The following is a 25,712-nucleotide window of genomic DNA, read 5'->3' as shown; positions in this document are numbered from 1 at the left end:
CCCACAGCAGGTCCCTCACGGTGCGTCTCACGCACGGTCCCCTCACGTCAGTGAGGGTCCCTCAGCGTCCCCGGGGCTGGGACCCCTTCTGTAGCCCCTCCTCGTCCCCAGGGGGAGGCAGAGACCCCTCGGTGTTCCCGGAGCAGGGTCCCCTCAGCGACCCGAGGCCGGGGGTGGCCGCTCGGCGGCGAGCCCCAGCGCGGAGGGGACGGCGGCGAGGGGGCCCGCCGGCCGCCCGGGCCCGGCCCCGCTCCGCTCCGCTCCGCCCCGCTCGGCCTGGGACCGCCGCCGCCGCCTCCTTTTATACCGGGGCTAAATTTAGGCTGCGCCCGGGCCGCTGCCTCCCGCCCGCCCCGTCCGGGACGCGTTTCCTCCGCTCCCTGCAATTGGCTTGAGGCCGCCCGCGCCCGCGTTATAAGCTGGGGAGGGCGGCATCGCCGCGCCGCGCCGTCCGCCCTGCCGCTCGGCCCGCACCATGGCGCTCAGCGACACCATCCTGCCCTCCTTCGCCACCTTCGCCAGCCCCTGCCGCGAGAAAACCCTCCACGAAGTGAGTCTCCCCCCCGCGACTCCCCCGTTCCCCTCCCGCCGCCGCGCTGAGGCCGGCGCGGCTCATCGCACGGGTGGGCGGCGGTGCCGCGGCCCCGCTTCGCCCTAAATCCCCCCCTCAGACGCCACCTCTAACCTTCTCCCTTCTCTCTCTTCCCCCAGAGGTGGAAGTGTGACCAGGAGGCCAAGACCCCCGCCAGCACCTGGGGCGGCCTCTCCCCGCGCAAGGAGGATGAAGATCTCAACAACGTGCTGGATTTTATCCTTTCCATGGGCAGCGACGGCTACGGGCAGGGCGCAGCCGGTGGGGACTATCCCCCTGCCCAAGGGGAGAGCGGTGGCTTTTACCAGACAAACCCGTCCCCGGGATGCTACAGTGCCCTGGAGCAGGGCAGCCCCCCGCCCTACAACAATGGCATGGTGCCGGAGATGATCCGATCCGAGATGGACTCCAACTACTGCCCTCCTGGCAATGTCCACGGGCGGTTCTTCGTGACACCCAGCTTTGGGGGCCCACAGTTCGTTGAGAACATTAAGCCCGAGCCCGACATGGACAATTATGGACCGGTGCTGGGTCTGGTGCCCCAGGCTTGCCCGAAGATCAAGCAGGAGGGCAACGCGACCTGCATGATGGCCTACGAGCAGCCCCGGGTGGCCAGCTCCCCCCAGATCCCTGGGGCAGAGACGCCCCCGCTGAGCCCTGACGATCTCATGGTGAATGACTGCCACACGCAGATGATGTGCCCCTCGTCCGTGTCTTTCCAGCAAAGTTACCACCCAGCCTCCGGCTTCCACCACCCGCAGACCCATCTCCAGTACCAGAACAACTCCCAGTTTGGTCTTTTCGAGGACAGCCTGCCCTTACAACCCTCCGCTCCCAGAGGCATGCTCACCCCTCCGTCCTCCCCTCTGGAGCTGCTGGACTCCAAACCCAAAAGAGGACGTCGGTCCTGGCCGCGGAAGAGGACGGCCACTCACACGTGCACCTACGCGGGCTGCGGGAAGACCTACACCAAGAGTTCACACCTGAAGGCCCACCTCCGGACGCACACAGGTAAATACGGCAGCTTGCCTTCAGCCCATAGCGCCTGTGTGAAACAGTTTGCAGCCTCGGCTTTAACCCTGTGGTGCCTTAACTCCAGGAGCATTCAGGGTTGAGCTGTGACAGCTGATCAGGTCTATCGTGTTTAAGTGTTTTCCTGTGTATACATAAGCTTTTACTGAGGGCTTCCCATGCCCTTTCTCAAAAGATTCTCACTGCAGGTATAGATTAGTGGAGGAATTGATAAATCTGGTTGGGCTTAAAAGCGCCTGGAGCTTCTTGTGAAAGGGCTCGGTAGCAAATGAAAGGCTGTGCCGAGATAAACTCGGAAGGGTGCCTGGCGTGTCACGCTGCCGGCCCGTGGGAGTGCCGCGCTGAGTCACGCTCTCTCTGGTCTCTCCGCAGGTGAAAAGCCCTACCACTGCAACTGGGAAGGCTGCGGCTGGAAGTTCGCTCGCTCCGACGAGCTCACCCGCCACTATCGCAAGCACACCGGCCACCGGCCCTTCCAGTGCCACCTCTGCGACAGGGCCTTCTCCAGGTCGGACCACCTGGCTTTGCACATGAAACGGCACATGTAGCCCGAGAGAGACTGACCTGCCGACAGCGGACGTTATTTAACTGCTCAGGTGCAGACGCGTTAAAAAACTTGTAGCTGGTACTACGTAGGGAGGCACCGATGCTCTAGCGATGGAAGCGGAGGAGGATTCGACACAAGGAGGCTTAGCCAGGCATCTCCTGCAGAGAATTTGACGTGACTGTACAGTGGACCTGTCCCGGTCAGGAGAACAGGGGTTATTTATGCAGCTTCTGTGAAGGGTAAACTCCGTAAGACTCCATACAGATTGTATAAAAGAGGCTGTAAATATGTTTTTTTTCCGATTCTAACTGCCCGGTCCTAAGCTTTACAAGACAATGTTTGTATGGAAACTGCCTGAAGTTGACCCTAGAAGAGATTAAATGAATGTTACTGTAGCTAACGATGTTATTTTAGATCTCAGTCGGAGGCATGGCTAAGAGAACACTCCTATTGTTAGACTGTTTGTTTCACAGGTGCAATAATATTCTTGTTTGCCATGATCTACACTAGAAGTACAGGGCTTGATGTCTTGTAAGAAAATAACCTATTTTACTGTAATTTTTTTATATATTGTAAATAATTTTATACAATGAAAAATATTGTATATGTAAATAGGAGACAAATGGGTATTTTGCCTATTTCTGTTTTTATAAAAACACGATTTTTCAATGTTTGAAAACATTTCATCTTTTTAATAAAATAAGTTTTTAATTGCTGTGATTTTTATTCTCCTTTTGAGCTCTCCCTGTTACTTTTTCCCCTGACGGCTGGACCAACAACCACCTGGTTGTGTTTGAAATTATCAACGACTGTAAGAAGCAGCTTCAAAAAATCTGAGCTATGGATTTTTCTAAAATGGATAACAGAGCACGTAATTCATTCTCAGCGGTAAACAAGATACAATACGGTGTTTTATCAAAAAAATCAAATGGGAAAGTAGATCACATTCAAAACACACTTCCTAAAAATGGTTAAGTAAGCAACACTCTAATTTCAGTCTCATTTCTAGTTTATGCTAGACTATTTTAATAGCATCCTTAATGTTTTCCAGATGCAGTTATAGTTTTGCCAGCAGTGTGTGGGTTTTTACTATAAATTTAAACACTGCATTTTTGTAATTACGGAGGCTTATTTTAAGGCATTCTTGTACATAAATTATCCTTGCTCTCGAGAGCTCAGTGCAGAATTCCAGCAGAACAGTAGTGGAATTTAAACATAAATTCACAACACAGGTTAACATACCTTCATAACTCATTCCCAAAAACTTAGAATTCACTTAATAATTTTAAATCCCACCTCAGGAGTTGAGAAAGATATTTACTATTTTTAAGGAAAACAAGGTAGTCAAGAATCCAGATTCCGGAAACTAATTTCAAGTAAACCGGATGCTGCAATAGCTGTAGCAGTGAAAAGCTGCAAAAAAAAAAAAAATCAAAAAAAATCAAAGGGAACCCCCCCCAAAAGCTCTTCCCCAACTGTAAATGAGCTCACGAGTCCACGTAGTTTATCTGTGCAATTACCCTGAGACTCTGAGGAGGATCCTCCGTTTTTGCAGCTCCGGTTTAGTGGTGAGCCTTGGCACTCCTAGAACAAGAGCACTGTTAACCAAGCATGCAGAGTCAGCTTAATGTTGGAGCACTTTTTCCTTACCATCTGGCTACTGGGAACTTGACTTTAATCAAGATTGTGACATTTTTCTGACTTTACAAGTTAGGATACGCAGGAATGAAATCAACAGGAATACATTTAGAGTAACTACAAATATAGCTATTCTTCTGTGAAAGCAAAGTCTGCAGTTGTTCATGTGGAACAGATGTATTTTGGGCTTCTAATCATTGACATGGAAGAATGAGTTCCACATTTCACTTTTATAGCTCTTTCAAAGTGAAATATAAGGGAGATTTAACATTTCTTCATTAAAAACAAAACGCATTTATTTGCTAGAAAAAAAAATTGCACAATCTAATTCCAGAAAGTGAGGATGACTTAAAGATGTTCTAAAATTAGCACATTCATTGTTGCAACAGTTCTAGGTATTTCTTTCTCTTTCCCCATAGCCGGAGATTTTCGTATTTCAGCACGTCCTTCAGTGTTTATAACCTTAAGAACATGGTTTTTGAGCTTAATTCTTACCCTTTCCATAGTCACCCGGCTTTCCCTTGCTCTTTCTGGGGAGCTGACCATGTTTTGGGTCATTCCCAGGTTTCATTTTGGTCACTGCCAGCGCAAGCTTAAGCTTTCTGCTAAGGTAATTAAAAGAGGCACAGTGGGTTGAGCCCTCGCTGGCATGGGTATGGCCCCCCCAGCGCGCATCAGCCCCCCGCTGGCACAGGGGGTCCCCCGCAGAGCTCTCCAGCGGTGGGGAGCTCGGCAGCATCAGGAGGTGTTCATCGGGCTCTGCCGGTCCCCGGCCACCTAGGTGACCCGTCGGAGGCGGGTGCTGGGCGAGGTGGCCCTTGGGGCTGACCACCTTTGCGCCCTCCCAGGTTAAAGGCGCGAAAGGCAGCTGCAGCGATGAACCAGCAGGACGCATGAACGCTGCACGGTGCCTGCATCCACAGATCAATGTCACTGCAGCCGCCGACCCCTAAAAACCCCACTTGTGTGGCTCCTCCATAGCACCCACCACAACGGCACGGGTGCTCCTCCTCCGGTAGCTCTGCGTGGGGGCGTCCCAGCTTCCCCTTGCTCCAGTCCAGCGTGAGGGGGGTAGAACCTCTGCTGCCTCTGCTCCTCTTCACTAGAAGGTCTTGAGATAAGGCACTTCTTATCTGCATGACATCATGTTACCAAATCGTGATGAACGGCGGGGACCTGCTCTGCTGCGAGCTCTTCACGATGTAAAAATGAGCCGGTTGCGTCCTTTGAGATTTTAGATTTGTTGCAACTCAACTGAAAATAGGGCAAAGCCATCCCCTGACACATAAATATAAAATAACCCATATAAAAATATATAAATACAGGCCTCTGAAAGTGGGGAGGGATGGGGGGCACAAAACAGTAATAAAAGCTCACGACCAAATTCTAATTGTTTAAGGGAGGGCATGTACGATAATTTCTGTGTGGTCTTTACAGGAAACTGCAGGTTCCTGAATCTTGCGATAATCTTGTAGCAGAAAGAAAGAGATGCTGATCTCATTCTTCTCACATTCTATTATGAGTAATTGTCAACTCTCTTTTTCTTTTTTTTTTTCTAAATTGCCTTAAATTAGTACATCCAAAGATGTGTTGATGTGATTCCACCAGTCTACCAAACCTCCCCCGGCCGGCAGCAAATCACTAATGCTCTGCAACATCTAATAACAGACCATCAGGTCCTCATCTTTTAAGTAATTTTGTTCTAATTAACACGAAAGACCCAGAATGCCGGCTGCCTCCCGGGGAGCACGCAGCGAAGACCTGCCCTTCCCATCTGCAGCTATCCCGGATCTGAGTTTGACGCTCCAGGGAAACTAAAATAATAATAATAAAAAAAAGAAGTTGTAGTTAAACCCAATGGGAGGAAATGTAGAGTCCGCTGTAAACAAGATTTTCACACGTATTCTTATAAGATACCACAGTGATGGGCTCACTACACTCGCGAGGTAGATTGCCAGATTAGATAGAGCACGTTAAGTACAGAGAGGAGCAAATCCTGCACAACGCTCCGAGTGAAAGTTTTAGCAAATTATTTCTGAACTCGAGACACCATCCAGAGGAGTTACTGTTTAAAGTCAGTTAATGCCACCCCGGGTTTCAGAGCGTCGTGTTTCGCTAGGCTGAAAACCGTTTTTTCCTCCTCTCACCTGCTGCCTTCAGACGCGTCGGTTAAACCTGCGCGATGGGACGGGCTGCAGCAGGCACCCCAAGGCAGAGGCTGCTCAAGCAGCTCCCAGCGGGGCCGTCGCAGCCGCTCGTCACCTTCCAGCTCCCCGGGGGGAGACGCAGCTCCCGGCAAAGCCACCCAGCACCCCCCAGCACCCCCCGCAGGCGGGCAGGGTCCCCACGAATCCATTTTTTTAAACCCCGAAGTACAAGGCTGGACTAGAAGCCCTCCAGCCTTTCTGGAAGTTCATTTCGATTTGCAGTTTTGCAGCTGATCAGGGCCGGGGGTGTGCGTTAGCCTTTAATTTTGGCCACAGCTCAGCTCCTGCAGGGAGGGGGGGTTTCAGCCTGCGCCAGACCTTGGTTACTCGCGGCCGTTTACACACTGCCTGAAAACATCCACTCGCTCTAAACTTTGGTCCTCTGTCCACAAGAAGTGCCAAAAAAAGTTTGTCCATTCTTCAAATTATAGGATTGTGCGGTTCTGTGGTTTTCTGTGGTAGAAGCTCTGTGGTTTCCAAAGCTATTTTGTGCACCTATAACACAGAGTAGCTGTTAGGCTTTTCTTAAATGGAATTTTCGAAGCCAGAATCCCGAGCTCTAGCAATTTCTTTAGCTATATTTAAATAAAACAACTACAACAAAGTCATGTAGCCGTCGCTATGGCAACTAGCAGTGTTGGGGGGAAACATAAAGAGGAAAATTCAATCCCAACCCCGTGTAATTTAACAGGGAGAAAGCTCTCCCCGTTGCTAACATGCGAAACGGACTTGGTGGCATCCACAAACCTTAAAATCCCTGCGGGTCCTTGGAGCAGCCGCTCTCAGCTGGGTGGGGAATGGGTCCCACCTGCCCGGGACTCATCCTGCCGAGAGCAGAGGGGGCTGCGGGACCCCCCCGCCGCGACCCCGGCTCCGTCCCAGCGCCATCGGAAAGGTGCTTCCCACAGACTGGGAGGAGAAGGGAAAGATTTACAAGCCAAACGCCCCTAACCTAAAGCACGCCGCCATACACAACTCACGGGCCCTGGAGGCAACTGGCTCCACTTATCGATTCCCAGGGACTCCTTAGAGCTCCACACTATGTGATCCCTAAAAACCGACTCCCCATCACTTCGGCTGGGACTGGGAACAGTCTCCGCCACAAAACAGTCTTTAAACTTGAAACGCACAGAGGAGGCAAGGATTTATCCTAAACTCGTTAGGCAGAAAACATGGCTGATTTAATCTTTTGAGGTCTGACTTTTCAGCCACAATCATTTGATCTTATAGTATTTTACGTAGACACAAAAAATGAGTCATATGCACTGCTTTATATAATGACAATGTATTAACTTCACAAAAACCACCTTTCCAAGCACAGGACGAGCAGGAGCAACAAAGTTTTCATTTACTCTGTACCCACAGTTAGCATTAGTTACCTGCTTATTTACCTGCTTCAATTATGATTCCCTTTAGCAAATCAAAAGTATTCTGCCCTTTGTAGCAGGCATAAATTCAGCGACACAGAAATTGCAGGCGAACTTACCTATTGCAGGTTTATAATTAGACATGGTATCCCTTTAAATTGCTTTTACTTTGGTTTCTTGCACTTCTTACAGCCGAGAGCATTCCTGGAGTTCTGACCTATCGTCGTGTCGTCAGGAAACATCTGGAATATCACATTGGACATCCCCTGTGACATCTAATGTATTAGGCGAGAAGCTACTGAGCCTGAGGCTTAAACACAAAACAAAACTCACACACACACACACACAAATCCCCAAATCCCAACCACCATGTTTTTTTTTTACAGCCCGTGCATGATGACAGCGTAAGTGGGTTTTGATATATTGATGATATTCTATGGCAAGCACTTGGAAACCGAGGGATACAGACGTCCGGGTGCCCTTCCTGCGGGTGCGAGGGACGGGCAGGGAGAGCACAGGGCTCGTTCCTCTGTACAGTTCCCTGCGGAAAAGCTGAGACTGAGGACACCACTTACGGGAAGCTGAACAGCAGAAATATACTGTGTTTGCAGCTGATGAGAATTCATCAATAGCGAAGGCCATAACTTTTGTGAAAAATGCCGTATCAGCACCAATAAAAAGTGTTAATTGCGGTCATTAAATTAAAAAAAAAATGCTAACCAGACAGGAGGTAAAAGACGTTCAGAGTGACTAAAGCCATAGTCATGGCGAGCAGACAGGAGATTCAGCAATTTTCTCCCGCCAGCGCCTCCCCAGGAAAAATATGACGGCAATTTGAGTGGCAGGGACGGCAGGAAGGGCTGCGAGAGTTTCACAACACAGGCTGGTCTTGGGTCACAGTTAGGTACAGTCAACAAAGGCTACGTTTGCTTTTGAGGTTTTGCAGCTGGGCTCGTAGCTTGGGGTTCCTTCACGTTTGAGTTCCCACTTGGAAATGCTTCTTTGCAAGCAGGATGCCTACGCTCTTCTTCCCTTCCCAATGAAGGGCCTCTACGCGACGCCTGGTACAAGGAATCCTTTGGGATTGGGCACGGACAACGGAGATGGGGCAGATATTTGGGAAAGGTACATTGTCAGACTCCAGAAACTTGAATGGGAGCAAACCATGGAGCCTTCGTGTTCTTCACGTTTCCGTAGGCGAAGAGGAGCATCGTGCGACGAGAGAAGTGGGGGAGGAAGCTGTGCCCGACTCCGACAGACAGCAGTCAAATCCTGGCTTCCAAATGCCAGCGTACTAAAAATACTGCTGGGGAGCAATTCCAAGAGAAACCTGCCTTGGCGAGCTGTGGTTATCCCTGCCAACGTGTGCAGAAGCAGAGTAAATAAAAGAGAGATGGGAGAATAATGAGTCAAAGTGAATAATGCGGAATAGCACGATGGTGAGGTGTGTTTTTCCAGCAAGCAGAAAGGGTTTGTCTCTGGTGAGCTCCAGCCCCTCCCGGTATAAACTGCCGGGATGTTTAGCGTTGCGGCACACAAAGGGTTTTGGAAAGGGTGCGGCGCTGGATTTTCTGACTGGTCTGTACAGACCAAACGTGGCTGGGACGAGGAAGAAGGGGAAGGAAAGAGGGAAAAAGAGTGCGCGGAGGGCACCAGCCGAAAGGAAAAAAGATCCCAACGCAGCGTTAGGTGATTGTTCTAAGCAAGAGTCACAAATTTGACACAAAAACTTGTGAAGTCACAGACAAAAAAAAAGTAAAGAAAGATTGCCGAAGTCTCAGAGCTCCAAAAAGTAACTTTTCATTTATTATATTAAACAATAACATTTCTCTTATTATATTAAACAATAAACACATGAGATGGGTTAAAATTAAAATACCTTTCAATTTGTTATGATATTTGAAAGATAAATATAACTACAATAATGTACATATTTGGAGATTAGTCAAATTTAGGTCAACACTGCAGTTTCCACTTTGTTTTTCCACCTTTTTTAGGTCAGACTAAAGACCGTCATACGAAAAGGGACCCCAGAAGAGCACTCTGTAACTCTAAGAGCAGAAGGAACCATAGTCACTAGGAGTTTTCCTTTTAAGGTTAAACTTCAAGGGGAAGTTGGAAAAATGAGAATTCCATTTTATAACAAATTAGCCTTTATTTATAAAACTTTCAAGTAAAAAGAGCAGTATATCAACTGATAAAACAGGTGTGTCAATGAATAATAGTTAACATATTTACTCTAAAAATAAATCTTCTATGATTCCACCATACTCCAAGCAAAATTCCTTTCTAAGAAAAGATGTTTGTTGTGAAGTCTATGGAGCGGTGCAGTGGCTGACACACAACAAAAACCCGGCTGTTCTGCCGGTGCAGGAAGAGATTTGACATAGAGCGTCATTAGCACAGATCAATTCACTTTAACAGAGTGCCAGCTCCAAACGAGGATTAAACAGAAAGAAGCTCCCGAGAGGGAGGAATAAAATGCAGAAGAAGGGAGAAATCAAACTCTTACACAAGGAAAGCAACGATTCTACTTGGACCAAAATTCCTTGGGCCTCGGTTCTACAGAATAAATACTCTTCTCAATGGAGAAACACTAAAGAAGAAATAGTAACCCCAAAAGGATTATAAGAAGAATCCAAGAAAAGTGCATTATCTTTGAGCAGAAGATGACAAAATAATTTCTACAAAATTTCTGACAACAGATCTCACAGACAGGAATTAAAAACAAAAAAGAAAAAGAAAAAAGGTTACACAGTCAGACACAGCTTGGAATTTCCTACACTTTGAGAGCACATTACATGAAAAAAAAATACATTAAAGACTGATGATCCTCACAGGGCGGGGATTTCATAAGGAAAAATTTGCCAATATAAAAATATTTCATACAGCATTATCGTAGAAGTACTACTTTTACGAGCATCTGTTTTTATTGCAGAATGACTGGTATGTTTTACAGCAAGACTATGTGGATATAACTTCGGGAAACCACTCGAGGCCAACGTGAACGCACTCCTCTATAAAGGATGATGTGGGTAATTCAATACCTGTGTCCTACATGCAACGTCTGCATGCGGAGATTCAACGTGAGCAATTGTCCGTCTTTCCTGTTTTAACTGTTGTGCCTCGGTGCCGTGAGCAATTCACGGTTTTCCATGAGTCATTCCAGCAGTGACGACACTGTGTATAAAACACACATGGGCCACTATAAAAGCCTCCTAAACTCTTTGTGATTGCTCAACGCACCACAGAGTCTAATAATTTACCCGAGTAGAAAGCAAGATCACCTCCATTCTTTCCTCCGAGCCAAGAATGCAATGGATAGTCATTCCTCCTGAAGCAAAAGCTTAGGTGGAAATGGAGGAAAACCAGAGCTGAAATCCAGATGACAATTATGTGCAACCCATATAACTGGAATGAAGCAAGAAAAACATGTTTTCCACCTTAGCGTGCAACTGTTTGGGGTGTATGTGTGCACGGGAACAGCTCCTTAAAAATGATTTTTAAAAAAAGGGAAAAAAAGAAAGAGAAGTGAAACTACAAGCAAATGCAGGAGAAAATTCATTGCCTCAGCCTAAAGAAAAAAGAAAAGATGACAGGACCATCACGTGCGAGGAGATCAGCAGTCGAGCCCACGGTTCAAAAGAGACTTTATGAACTCAGAAGAATGTGAGATCACATCCAGTGCAGACGGTACCTACTTTCTGCCAGCTTTCTCTCTCGCACTCGGCACAGCTACCGAACACAGTTTTTCATGCCAATGAAAGTAAACTTGAAACAAATTTATTAAAGAAGTCATTTCTCTTTTTTTTCTTTTTCTTTCACCAGAACTTTGAAATTCTAAGAGCCATGATCTAATCTGCATTTCTGTAAAAATTCCATTTCTGGATCCATCTCTGTTTAGCGAATACATACATACACACAAGCTTTAATATATAGAATATATATGCATATTCTACATATTCATTGTATATACACATTTTATGTACAGCACAAGTAACTATATACTAGACATAGTATGTGGACATATATAGTATATACACACACTATTATTACATTATACAATACACTATATATATATATACACACGTAGACACAAATAACATGGATCTCATAATGTACACTCTATATGCATTGTGTATACTCACATTTTATATGTCTTGCATTGTACATATTTTCTCTGCCCAAATAGCAATAGGCCTATTTGTGCTTTAAATTTCACTGTTCTGGAGGAAGAAGATGATCAACGTCTTGCAAAAAAAAAATGTTTTGTTTTAGAAGAACAAGTGCAGGTATTGCAGAGTTACAAGCCTAAGGGAAGAATGTGGGTCATCTTCCTTTTTGTACAGAAAACTGTATTAAACGCAATGGGGAGAAATCCCAGCAAAGTTTTCTTCCACTGCAGTCTAAAATTTTGCATCAAGAGTCTCAGTAAACCTAAAGTTACTAAATCTAATACACTGTGCATAGAGAACGTGTTCTGTCCTTGTTCATTTGCTTGATCGTCTGTTAGTGCCCAAGCAAATCTGAAGAACGAGTCAATAAGGAAACAGGAAAATGAGCAATTAGTTCTACTACTACATGGAATGCTAGATTAATTCACATTTCTGGCTTCCTGCTGAACATCTTGAGAACTCCGACTCGTTGCCTTCGAAGCGTTATGAACTCCAGTATTTTAGAGCCCTGCCAAAGCAGCAGAAAGCCTTGTTACGGTACGTAACTCAGCAAAGGAATCAGGCAATTTAGCTCATCCACCCTGTCCCACTGGAGTGACATCACCCAAGCACTCATCCAAAAGTGGTTTTCCTTTCTAGAACGGCACTACATATGAACGGGGGCTTATTGTAGCAGAAAAGACACCACAAAGACTCAGGCCCAAATGAAAATGAAAAGGAGAAGCTTACATGTGAACACAATTTGATTAACTTCACCAAGAATCCTGCAGCCACTCAATTTTGAAAATTGCTCTTTCAGAGCAAGTTTTATCTCACGTTAGCTACAGACAGACCCAGGTTTGCTCTCAGAGACTTTCAAGTCCTGTACCCCAACAGAAAAGAGAATTTGCTGACACTGTGGTATGTTTGATCATATAATCGAACGTATTTTAGAGAAAAATGACCACAAGGGGAAGGGATTTCAAATCAGTTCTGTAAAATTAGAAATACCTTCTACTGCATTCCAAAGGGGTCATTAAAAGAGTATTAAAGATCATTACATGGTTGTTTTTGATAGTAGAATGCATCGTCTCCCCTTCTGAGGGTAATTCAAGATTGACACTACTTGTAGTACCATTAGCACAGGAGACACACAGCGAACAGCAAGCTGTGACTCCTAAAATTGCATTTTGAGATACGGGGTTTTTTGTCGTACGTATTGCTGCACGTGGAGCTGGACGTGTGCGCACAGACACTCGCGGGCACTCGCCCACACACCTACTCACAAAAGCCTGAGACAACCAACGCCGCACCTTAGCTGCCTTCCAGAGCTGAAAACTACTAAGAAGATTAAAACGATCCAATCTGATTCTCACCTCCGTGTAAGGAAAGCATCCAGAATAAGGCAATTACAACAGAACGGGGAAAGACTGTTTTCAATCAGTGAACAGGCACTATCTTTGTATCATGAAAAATAAAAGGAAGCAAGAACGTAAAAAATATAAATGCATTAAAGATGATGAAGGAATACCACATTTTCAAAACAAATAGAGAAAATATTATAAGATAAGGGCTGCATCAGTAAAAATGCTGTTAAACTTTGAATTCCTAGAGAACCAAGGATAGGAAAGCAGATCTACATTAAGGACATTTTAAAAATTTTGTGCTAGATGCTTATTCTATTTAGACATAAAAGTCCAAGGCAAAGTCAACTGAAGGTTTGGAATTCCTGTAATCAGAAAAGGCGTTTTTAGCACGTAAATAATTCACAGACTCATCCTAAGGGCCTATTTTATACATGACCCGTAAAGCACATTCCGTGTTATCCTGACCAGGTGGAAGCATTGAGTTCTACAGACGGATATAAAATCTGTTCCTACCTGGACTTACTACTGCCCGCCGTGTTTTACGGCCAATCCCGCCTATCAGTACTTCTGTAACTTTGGCAAATAAAATCTGTTTCTGCTTGGCCTTATTTCAGCTAAATTACGTTTGATCTGTAGCCTCATTAAAATAAGGTAGGTGGAATTAAAGAAACAGCGGTCAAGACTGTCTCCCACAGTCAACTGGGTAGGAGAAACGACAGGGTCTGTGTTCTGGTGGCTGAAGCAAGAGAGGGTAAGAGGAGCCGTGGGGCTGAACGCTGCTCAAGCTCTGGAAGTTTTCCATTGCTTGATTTTACACGAAAGCAGCACTCAAACCTGTATCACAATCCTGCAATCGTATTCGTTCATGAGACAAAGCAAGATTTTACCTAATGATTTAATTGCCAAATTATTTGTCCAATCTACTACAACTGAATTAACTCCCTCTTTTACAACATCCCATTAAATTATTAAAACTCAATGCAAACAAATGTTGAAATTAGAACTACTCATTCATCGAGGCTTCAAATTTGTAATATTTGACACAGTTCACTGTTTGTGTTCATCATATACAAACTGCCAGATTCTTTTGTAAAAGCCTCATCTGCTGGATAAAAAGGGACCATCTAATAATGAATTTATGCTGGAGACTTCAACACAGATGACATACTGATTAGCCTACCATGAATCATTAAATAAACGTAACGAGTGAAAGCTAATTCTATAAATATTATCTTTTTATGACATTTTCTTTGAAATTCATACCGCAGCCTCAAAAAATCAATGGAATTCAGGTAATAAAAAGCCAGATTCACAAGTTGCAGTTTACTATATGCAACGTTGTCTTCTAGATAAAGAAACTTTGCTTTCAGTATCTTAGGATCATACGTTAAACTTCTTACAAGCAGTAAATTTTATCTAGAACATATAATACAGCTTATACAGTGTTTCCTGCTTATTATGCACTTGAAAAGCCACAGAGTGCCCAGTTTGACGTAACCAGTCTTGTTTAGAGTTGAAGGTGACTAAAGTATTCACAACATAAACCAAGAATTTAGTATTTTTTATAAAAGCCATGGTTAAAGGTTTCACTTGGACAGGGTGGAGCCAAAGAACCTCTATTTAAGAGTTTGGCATATCGGCCTTACTGAGCGCAATAGCCAGCTCAAGGTCTTCTTGCTCTTGTCTCCGCAATCGAGCTAGTCTTTCTTGCTCTGCTTTTTCGCTCTCACGCTTTGCCCACGCCAGCTGCTGCTCTTCATTTCCAAACTAAAAAATGAAAACGGAAAATAAATTAATAAATTTACCAAAAAGCTAGAAGAAATTAGGCGAAAAATACAATGAATCAAACTTATTAAATATATGAATCGAGTATACCAAGCTGTTTCAGGGTAGTTCTGGATTAAGACAGAACTTCACTCACTGATTTCCTCACTCCATCCTTTACTTTATTTCCTTAATTTCTTCCTCCTCCCACCAGGAAACTACCCCATCTGGGCTGCAGGTCCCTGCAGCCGTGTCTCAGTTGTGTATGAAAGGGCCAGGGGACGGGAGCCAAACAAAAACTCCACACGCACAAAAAAAGCAAGTTAGTGGTTTGGGAGCACAGCAACCTACAGCCGTTTTTAAGAATAGTAAATAGTGGGTAAAACCAGGAGTTATTTACTCTTGTGCAACTCCATTGCAGAGAGTTTTATTGTACGATTTCCTGCTAAGGCTGAGGGGTTTTAATAATGACTGTGGAAACTGCTGATTTGTGGGAAGTTTCGTCACCAAACCAAACGTTACAAAAAGTGCTTCTGTTACTGTTTATAAAATACATGCAGAGTTTTTTCCAGTAAGAAATAATGTAAGAGAATCCAATTTACTCCAGCAGAAAACAGTAAGGAAATGTAACACGTCACAACATGCAGCTTCTAAGCCCGTCTGAGCTTCTCAAAACACATTTAAGTAAGTTCACTGCAGCAAAACTATTCCAAAAGTATATTCCAGTATCTACACTGAAGTATGCAAGAGTTTGCTTGTTTTAACTTTTTGCACAAAATATTAAAATATTTTCTTGAAATCACAACAACTTAAAATATAATCTGTTACTGTTTAATTTTAGAATTCGCTGCAGAGGACGATGTTAACAGAAGCGCTCGCGCAGCTGCATGCAAATGTTTGCGTTATATCCCACTTCTAAAATTTGCTTTGTGCTGTCTTTTTTTGAACGTTCAGGAAAACATATTATTTGGTTTTTGGTTTGGGTTTTTTTTTTGTTTGTTTGTTTTTTACGAGAAAACTACATGGAATTTATAGTTTCAATTTCAGCTGAATGTATACTGCAAAAATTGCCGTGTGGTCCCCAACGCGGCACGGCTGAACACAGCGAAATCCGCCCTTGCCCCAGCTGCTCCGGCTGCGCCTTCCCAGGGCAGCTTCAAAGACTGAACCCAGCAGGAAATCCAAGTGCACGTGCCAGCCCTGCGCCCTGCTGCCCCTACACTCACTACCTGATGGCCCCCACCCTGCCTTCGCCACCTGCACTGTATCTAGAATTCAGATTTTTTAAATAAATGCATCTATTTGAATTCTTTCAACCCAAGTCCAATTCTCATTTACTCATAATTTAGTTAAATTATGCCTTATCCATGTACTTCTGGATATTCACAATTCCTCATTTTATTTTGCTCAATATGATTTTTCAGATAATTTGATGCAAAAAAAAAAAAGGGACTATTTTATAATTACTGTTCTTCAAACAATACCTCTGCTGTCATTGCTATCAAACTTTAGATGAGGATCTTTGCATTTGATATTATTAAATACAACGACAGTGCCACACATTTTCTGATGTTTTATAATGAAGAAAACTCACTATCGTTACTCAATTAAATATCATCTGACAGGTAAGATTTAAAAGCTCACTAAGACTTCAAATAGATGTTTTTTTTCAAGATACAATAAGGACCGACTCAAAGGGAAGTAGGACTTCTCCACTGATTCCAAGAATTCAAAAAGATCATATAGCCGGGATGGAGACTAACAGTTACTATTTTCAGAAATACAACAAGCTTTGGTCAAACCCTGTGGGGCGGGTTTTTCTTTTTTTTTTTTTTTTTTTTTTTTTTTTTTTTTTTTTTTTAATGTCGAGAGAACAGTTTTAACTTATATAGCTTACATCTTAGGATAAGTCTTCCAAAGCTTATGAGAGTCCCAATTACGGCTTGTTTATGGAACACAAGTTATATTTTTGTGGTTAGAAGTGCTGGTTAAAAAACAAAGTAAAAAGTAGGCAAGTGATTCATTGGAAACACATCTGGATGCGCCTCATTACCAATGGTTAGCATAAAGGAAAATTTTCAGGAGCACAGGAGACAGAGAAATAGCAGTTCATTAATGCCACTGGCTCTTGCAGACTGTCTATAAGAAGGTAATGTAACTGAATTACAAGCCATTTAACACAATAACAGCTTCTTTGCATATGTCCGGGTTTCAAGACATCTATAAATATGTATCACATATCTGTCAATTCTTGAAAAACCACTTTTTTCTTCTTTTTCAGAAGTACAGTTAGACCCAAGGCATAAATGAGGAAAACAGCAGCCAAACTTATCAAATACACAAAAAGCTACACTGACTTGCATTTACTGAATTACCAGCTTATATTAAGAGAATAATTTTAGTTTAGTTCTAAGTGCTCTATTTCTTGGAAATTTAAATGCTTTCTGTTGGCAGAAAGATTGCTTTCCTTGTTGTTCCGTAAACTGAAGCTGGAACCTCGAAATACCTGAAACCTGAGCTACCAAAAGACTTTGTTTTGGTCCAAAGAGTTACATTTAATGCCAGTGGAAAAGCTAAGAACACAATGAGAATATACTTAAACTCTGGGTGCATGAATTTGCCAGTCTCTCCAAAAAAAAAAGCCAAATTTTCTAGAGTGCTACTAAAACCGAGTAAGGTTCTCATGTTACTTCTTTGCAACAGCAAAGAATTCCAATCAAAAAATCAGGTTATTCAATTATTCAAACCTAAATGATTCTACGATTCTGTTCTGAGATTCCACGGACTCAAACTACGTGTCAGAAAACCTTCCGGAAGCAAAATTGCTTTTCATTTCCATTATGAGCAGAGTTTTCCAGACATTAGGCAAAGACAAGCGCAATATTCTTGCTGATTACGAGGTAACTTGTACCCTTAGGACTTCATCCAGAAGGGTTAGGAATTATCATGTGTAGCAATACAATTGTGGTACAGGCACGCAAAATATAAATATTGAAAAGAAGAGGGATGAAGTCTCTTTTCTTTTCAGTCAAATCCAGTTAACACTTTTTTTTTCCCTTACAGCAATAGAAAGTAATTCATGAAACCAATTAAAAATTAATTTCATTGGATGAAGTGCCACCTAGCAGCAATCAGAATTGGCTACTGCTCAAGATACAGTTTTTCTTACTTTATCCTTATCTTCTAAAGTTAATCTCATCTCCTGAAAACCTGAAGGCACGGCAAATTGCCCACTAGAGCACCCACTGGGATGGGCAGCAGAGATTTTGGTTAATCACCTGGTACAACCACTCAGTGTAAGCCACACTTTTAAGAAAGGCAGTCTGTAAAGCAAGACGACAATAGCTGGGTACCACTCAGTCCGCTCCGTTACTTGTCTTTCATTCATGGAAGAAATTAGATATTCAAGAAATTTCAGATAAAGCAAGTTTTGCGTCTTATTTTTATTAAGAATGTCACCATTTTGTATACAATCACAGAATTTAACTGTGCAAATTCAACAGGCTAGTACTAACTGTGGTAAAGCATACATCAGATCTCAAACTTTGACGTCTTCAGGATCATAGATAAATTAAAGCACTGAGGCCAGCTACGAGTATGCACAGATGACCTCAACTAACAATATCAAATAGGAAAGTGATACACATTTACTATTAACTAGGGGAAAAAAACCAGTAAAAATAAGCAACCTGAAAGATTGGGCTTAAAGTTCTCCCTTTGCTGAACACTGAACTGTGTCCACCAGAGTTAAGTAGCAGATTAAGTTGGCAATTTTACTGCATGGCAACGTGACAGAACAAAAACACATGAAAGGAGGAAGAAGCCTGGGGCGGTGGATGGAACAGATTTCTATCTATTCATGGAAGCAGCAAGAACCACACTACTACTACATTTACAACGATTTCCAACTCAGTAACGTACCTGCCAGCACTAAAAACAAAGCCGGGCTTTTAGAAACCCTGATATTTTATACTGAAGGGGTACTTGGCTTTGCTTTCAAACCTTCTGATACTGTCTTTTGGAGTGCAGGATGGATGTTTCTATATTGGTTCTACAAGACACTTTTGTTTTCTTTGTCTAACAAGGGCTTTTCTACAATGTCAGTAACTGAAACAAAATTCAACAGCTAAATTTTCAACCTCTGCCTCGTGTAAGTATCTTTACGACCACATTCCATTGTATACAGCAAACATTGTGACAGGATTGTCAGCACTTTTTTCACAAACAATTACAAATACTTTATGGAATCTTTCCCTTTAAGGAGTTGCTTGTCAGGATATGGTGAAATTGCTATAGAAATGTTTTCAACAATTGTTTTGGAATCTTTACATCGTTGGCTCCCAAAAATCAGTTTACAAAATAGCCTCCATGCAACAAAAACAATACACAGATTCGGCTACAGAGAATTTGTGAGTAAAGGCACACTGTACTAAAAGAATTTAAATGCAAGTAAACCCTTTAAAATTTAGTATGAAACTTTTTTTTTATTGAAATAATGCCTTTTTATTACAGAAATATTAATACAAAAACAATGAGGACAGCATGAAGGTACTAGGAGACAGAAGCCAGTGAAGAGTAGGTCTGCAGTTAAACCAAAACCCCAACAGATTGCTGCAAGCAGAGCAGAAAGTGGTTTGCTCAGAGACAATGAACTTAACTTACAGAGCTGAAGTCTGCAAACCCCAAGGAAGAGTCTTTAGAAGTTTTACTTGAAGAGGAGGGAGCAAATGGATCTTTTCCACTAAATGGGTCCCCAAACCCCTTTTTACTTTGAAACGGGTCACTGCTGTCAGCCCCAAACGGCTGGAATGGATCATGGGGCTTGGGAAAATCTGAAGACCCCAGGTGGCTTACAGGAGTACTTTTACCTGGAAAGTTTAGGAAAAAAAAAAAAAAAAAAAACAAACACAAAAGGAGAAAAAGAGAAGTTACTTACCATGGACAATGCAACCCCCTTACACAGGAAACTGTGCTGATACACTTTAGCATCATCCATTCCTCCTGGGGTGGCTTAAAATTGTACTGTAATTGTACTCATTTCTCAATGCAAATAATCTCAAACAGTTGTTTTATTTAAATGGATTTATCATCTTACTTATACATACCGCAATATTAATACCACCAAGATTTTACACGCTAAAACCCAACATAAAGGCATTAGATCAGAAGAATTTGACCAGCACGACTTTACCTCATTTTCCAGGATTAGAGATATTTCAAGTTTAAGTTTGGAATCATATAAAAGACAAAATAATTAAAAACGCATATTGCTAAAGATAAATAATTAAGCATGTTAAATAGAATTAAGCAGCCCCTTATCTGTGACTCTACAGAATGCATGCATTCTGGGTGGTTTTGCGGGACTTGTTTGTCCTTCTACCATCGCGTGTACAAGGGAAGAGAGCCATTAAGAGATCGCCTTGTTCCGGGTGCTTGCCGCGCAACCCGCCTCTTGTAGGTGACTGCTGCCGCCTATATTCCACCCCAACAACAAATGAAATCACAGGAACTATTGCGTACGCTCATAAATAATGGCTGTATGTTTTATTTGTTGCAATTGGCACCTCAATTTTTAATTTTTAATTCCCCTTGCAAAAAGTACTATTTTGTTAAGTCAAATAACTAAACAGATAAACGTAATTTCTTTTTCTCTTAAAAAAAAAATAATAAATTGCTCCTGACAGGTACACAATCTAACCTCCAGGGAAAATAACTCCTTGGATGAACAATCCTGATTATAATGCGTAACTGACAAACAATAAGGGAAAATCTAGAAACATTTTTAAAAGAAACAAAAAATCTAGAACTTCCTGCATAAGAACCTGAATTACATACATTATTTGCATTAATGAAGCTATCTTTTTTGAAACGTCCAGTTCTTCAAACTGTAATTTAATATAGGAATCTTATAATTTATTCATATCAGGATACACATACTGGGAAAGCAGAGAGAAATGGTGCTGAAACCCCAAATTTCAGAGCACGTTCTTGGCATATCTGAGACATAACCTGGTAGCTTTTAAGAAGGTGCTTCAGTAGTTGCCCATGAACTTTATGATATTTGCTCAAAGCTGTGGAAATCCTCCTTTGTCTAAGAAAAGCGAAGATCAGCAAACTTGCACTAAGTAAATAAGCAGCAGCAAGAATGCCAGGTTCGGGTTTCAGACAAAACACGGGGACCACTTGCAGGCACCGTGCTTCGAGGAAAATGGGGAGCAGGAAAGCCCAGAGCTGAACACGTAGACAGCAAGACGTAGAAAACACGACACATGCAGTAGGAGATGTAACTGGGTTTGTTCACTCTTAAAGAGTATTCAAAGGGAACGTGATCACAGCCCTGCAGGCACATCTTCCACCAAGAAAAAGGCTAACAGATTTAGATTCCACCAAGAGAGATTTACATCAGACAATCCGTAACATTTTTAACAGTTAAGAATACTCGCGACTGCCTAGGGAACTTGGTAGTTCCCTAGACATCACCACGTCCAGGAGGTCTGAGAAATGGTTTCTAGAACTCACACTGGTTTAGCTGCTGTGAAGCTGGAGGATAAATGAGATCTCTTAACGTTCACTCCAATGCTATTTTTCATGGTACAGTACGTGCTCCATCCTGGTTAACAGATGTGGCAAGGAGAGACGGACACCCATATTGGCAACCATGTGTGGGACTTCTAAAGCCAGGCACATCAGCCCAGTGATTTGTCCTTCATGGAAGGAAGCGACAAAATATACAGGAAATACCAGCAGCATTTGCTCTCCCCACAGGCATGGACCCTCCTTCACCAGTTCCAAACCGCTTTTCCTATCAACGGAGGCCATGTTTTGTTCTCTGAAACGGAGTGTGGCGCCTACATCCCACACATCACCACGCCCTTCAGGAGATCTCGCCTTCAGTCACAGCTATGCAGCGTTAGGGGACTAAGCAAACTGCGTCAGAGATGAGTAACTCAGCATTTTCTATGTAATTGTCCAGATAAAAGAGCAAATTACTTTAAATTATTTTAAATTACAAAGAGAATTAAAGTATCTATAGTTCTAATTTAAGGCCAAGGCAAAACAAGAGCCCTCTACACCTTCTTCTCCTTCCTCTATTGCCAGTTACTAGCAAGTAAATCCCCCCTGGTGCCCCTCACCCTATATTGCCCCAAACCAATTTTGATTGATAGAGGCAAAATTGACCCATTTTAAGCTGCCCTTTTCTTAGGTTAAATCTTCCGTTGACGAAACCACTTTGTGGAATTGGTGACTGTTAATACAAACGCAGAGTTTGCAACGGATTTGCTCAGCAAACCTGTTTTTTTTTTCTAGGTGGCCTGTTTAATGTTTTCGCACGAAGCCCCTAGTGGTTTCGGAACGTACACAAAGAGCATCGGGGTTTCTTGTGCTTCATCTTCACAGCAGATTACAAAGAATCACTTTACTGCAGAGGAAATGTCACCATGAATATTAAAGTTAGTGCTAATAATATTGAAAATTTTGATTTTTATGTTGTAAGTGCCATTTTCATCAGTTTTTGTATGTTAAAGAATAGAACAGGGATTTAATTTCGTTATTTTGAAGAAAAGGTGAAAGAGGGTGACCTTTCTAAAATCAGGTTTATTTTTTGCAGAGCTATTTTAAGGGCAGTGCCCACGCTGAATACGCCAATCCTGGCACTCACGATAGAGTCCTCCTTCACTGTACCTTGTACGTTGCTTATAGTTTGTTTTATCCTGCCACACTCAGCAAACACGGTTTTGAGGTCTGGTAGAAGTTTATTTCTTTCAGTTAGATGTCCAAAGTTACTCATTTATCGGCCACAAATTAGTAATAACACCATCAGAATTACCTTTCTGACATCCTTGCTGGCTTACACCAAGTGTGAATCTCCCAGTGCAGTAAGTGCATACTTAAGTACACAAAGATTTTTGTATTCCCACATTTAGTGTGTCAAGGATGTGAAAATACAGTATTTCTATAAAAAAAGCAAAAATACCTAAACCACATTAAAAAGCCACCAACTGAACTGAAGGTAAAATCGTAATATTGCAAGCTATGCACTTAATAGTAACTGCAATTGCATTAATCTTATATTCACTGGAAAATGGTACGTTTTTACATGATACTGCTCATCGTTTTTGAGGTATGGCAGTACGAAAGTGCAGGCAAACAATTGTAACCCTTACTTATTTGATTTTTCTGCTAATAGTTTCAGGGGAAAAAAGTTCAGAAAAAAGCAAAACAGGTCCTATTCTGAAACCACAGCAGTTTCAGCAGTTACCCAAGTGGTGCACCCAAACCACACCGAGGACTCACTTCAGCAAAAAGAGATGATGAACAAAATGGTTTACCACAGCAAATGCTGTTAACTTATAGTGAACTCCACCCATACGAAGGCTTTATCTAATTTCATACCCCACAGCAAACTTCAGGCTTGAGATCTACAGTTCAAGACAAATATAATCTCACTGCTAAAACACAATTATAAAATTTGTCTGACTGAATTACAAGATATTGACAACGAAACAATGAAGTGAAACGCTGATAGTTTGCTCGATGTTGCAACGATGGTCCTAACTTTCTGCTTAGGAGAGGCCCTTCCTGACCGAGGAGAAGCAGCTCGTTTCCATGTGTTTGAAGACTGGGCTCTGCAGGCTGATGGGCAAACAGGGCACAGTTGAGATGACACGACTTTAAACTTTCACTAAACAAACACTCCTTTCCAGGAAACTTTCTAAAGTGAAAAACACTTCGAGAAGTCAGAGAGATGCTACATAGGATAAGCAGTGATAGGGTGAGTTAAGTCCATACCTGCGATTATATTTCAACATAAAGTGCCAGGGCTCCTACCACTCACAGCTCTTATAAACCAGAGGAAGTGTTACTCCAGAAATCTTTGGAGACTGTGCAGTATGTGAGGTGCCTCCCGGCACACCTCTCCCTTGGCCCTTTACCAAATTTAGGTATTATTCCTAACTTACTCAGCAAGTTGTTCACCATCCTGTTAAATTATCCAGCTCTTCCAGTGGTGCAGAATAAGGCTTTCATGAACTGTGGACTTTAGGAACTTACAGAAAAATTATTACTAGTTTTCAAAATATGGTTGAAGTTTAGTTAAATTAAAACCAGTTTTCTACAGAATACTCAAAGGTATTTGTCCTCAACAGGGGCTATTTCTGCACTGTATTTCAAACATAACTGTTTAGCGATAAAGCTCTGCACAAAATCACAATATATGCTTTTAGTAACAGAAGGAAGAATTTTTCCTATGCAAAAAAGCCCTCAAAACTATTTTTGCTTAGTATTTGCAAAATGTGCACCGTGAGCCAGCCTGTAACTCTGAAAACCTTAGCTTAAGAGAAATATTCTGAAAACTATGAACCTCTTGAAAGGTGAGGTTAGAGAAATCGTTATACATTCAGCCTAACAATCCGTTCTGAAACAGATTCTGAACAGCCTCTTTCAACAATCGGTACTGAAATATCTTTGCTGTGAGAGATCAGCACAAACAACAGAATCAGAGCGTGAATGGAATTTTTAGTTTGTGGCTGGGCAGGTGCTCCACCCATGAGTCATTTATCCTCCTCAGCAAGGGATGCCTGTGTTCTAATGCAACTGTCAGGGCTTCTAGAAGGCATGAAAAATAAAAAAAAAAAGCTTTCCTGTCAGTCACCAACTTTGAGGCTAAATTTTTCACTCTCGGCTGCAGATGAGGAAAAAAAATATAAAGGTAAACAGGCACTGCGCTACTTGTGAATAACCCCGGGTACCCAAGAAGCTCTAAGGAAACAGGTGTGTGGTACCACTCCGAAATAAACATCACCCTCCTGTACTCCTGTGATCACGCAAAGAATAAAGAACAGAACGCTACACTCTCCTCTAGACCAAATGATTGATCCCCACCACTCCAGCACTTGAATATGCTCATATAAATAAATGCAAGGGAGTTATTTTATATTTTTTTCCCCCGCTTGCTTAATATAATTCTTTCTTTTGTTCATAACTCCTGATTACATCTATTACACCTAACATGGCTTCTTTCTTCTTAAAATTATCTTACTAAATACATAGAATAAATTTCTGTGCAAATTCATATCCTGGGGGTGTTGTACATGGTTCGGGTCAAAAAGAATGGCCACAAAACCATGGTGTGTTTAAACACGAAGTATTCATAAGACATAATTTTCTTTAAATACATGAAATCAGTAAATGCACAGAAAGCACAATTCTGTTTGGCTGTTTTAAGTAAGATACTGAGCAAACTGTCAAGTCCTAATTTTCATCTAATTAAGACACTGAAGACAAAGCACAGGCAAACACTATTATCGAAAAAACATTTCTATGTCCAACTCAAAAAGCAGCAAAGACCTATCTATGCTCTTTTTTCCTGACAATTGTCAATACAAGGTCAATGTGAACTGACAGTGCTCCTGTACTGCTTTATAGCTGAAAAATAAGTCTAAAATGGTAAAAAACAGTCAAACCATAAAATGCCTTAAATTTAGAGAAGTGACACATATGAAAAAGAACTATATTTATCATTGACATAAAGGAGGAGGAAGCATCAAATACAAAGGAAGACAGCAGCAGAACAGGGCTGTACAAACATCGCCCTTCTGATCTGAGCAAGCAGAGTGGTGGCTGGCAGCATCAGGCATCTGGTTATGCACAGCAGTAATAAGAGGCACCTAAAATGGTTCACGGGGTGCAAAAAACGTCCCATAGAGTGAATCCAGCTCAAAAGCTTGGAGTTAGACATTGCTGGTCCAGGTAAGCCCGGAATGTGTGTGCACGCCCCACCTGGGTACCCACTCACTCAGACTCTGATGGCAAACAGCCTTCAGAACATTTTATTTCAGTATATATTCTTAATTATGAGCACTTAGCGGGAAAATCTGTCTTAAATTTACCTTCCAAGGTGCACACGCCATATGAACAGAATGGAAAGCTGCTCTGTGAGCTGGCTGTTAATGTTTCTTGCTCTTCTAGCTTCTTTGGAGCTGACAACAATCTTCTCCAGCCACCACACTTGTGAGAAAAGGGCAAAGCATCCTCACCCCAAACT

At 42.5% G+C, this 25,712-nt stretch overlaps 2 protein-coding genes across 9 annotated transcripts in view; one reads left to right on the top strand and one right to left on the bottom strand.

Annotated features, from left to right (window-relative positions):
- The first annotated feature begins 424 nt into the window (after window positions 1-424).
- KLF2 (KLF transcription factor 2) lies at window positions 425-2,891 on the top strand. The gene is made up of 3 exons (XM_074565917.1): window positions 425-550; window positions 712-1,603; window positions 1,997-2,891. The coding sequence occupies exons 1-3, from the start codon at window positions 476-478 to the stop codon at window positions 2,170-2,172; spliced, it is 1,143 nt and encodes a 380-aa protein (XP_074422018.1). The 5' UTR covers window positions 425-475; the 3' UTR covers window positions 2,173-2,891.
- A 10,890-nt stretch (window positions 2,892-13,781) lies between these two features.
- Window positions 13,782-25,712, bottom strand: part of EPS15L1 (epidermal growth factor receptor pathway substrate 15 like 1) — a 40,254-nt gene continuing 28,323 nt past the window's right edge. For 6 of the 8 annotated variants that reach the window (XM_074566000.1, XM_074565995.1, XM_074565996.1 and 3 more), the window contains 2 exons: window positions 19,331-19,536; window positions 13,782-14,671 (listed from right to left, as the gene is read on the bottom strand). In XM_074566000.1, coding sequence (XP_074422101.1) covers window positions 14,525-14,671; window positions 19,331-19,536 — 353 coding nt within the window. In that variant the 3' untranslated portion in view covers window positions 13,782-14,524. The remainder of the gene's footprint in view (window positions 14,672-19,330; window positions 19,537-25,712) is intronic. The other 2 variants (XM_074565999.1, XM_074565998.1) reach the window with 2 other exon arrangements.

Source organism: Larus michahellis, chromosome 23 (assembly GCF_964199755.1).
Source record: "Larus michahellis chromosome 23, bLarMic1.1, whole genome shotgun sequence".
Lineage (NCBI taxonomy): Eukaryota > Metazoa > Chordata > Aves > Charadriiformes > Laridae > Larus > Larus michahellis.
The sequence above is the reverse complement of the archived record's forward strand: the minus strand, read 5'-3'. Positions and strand labels throughout refer to the sequence as shown.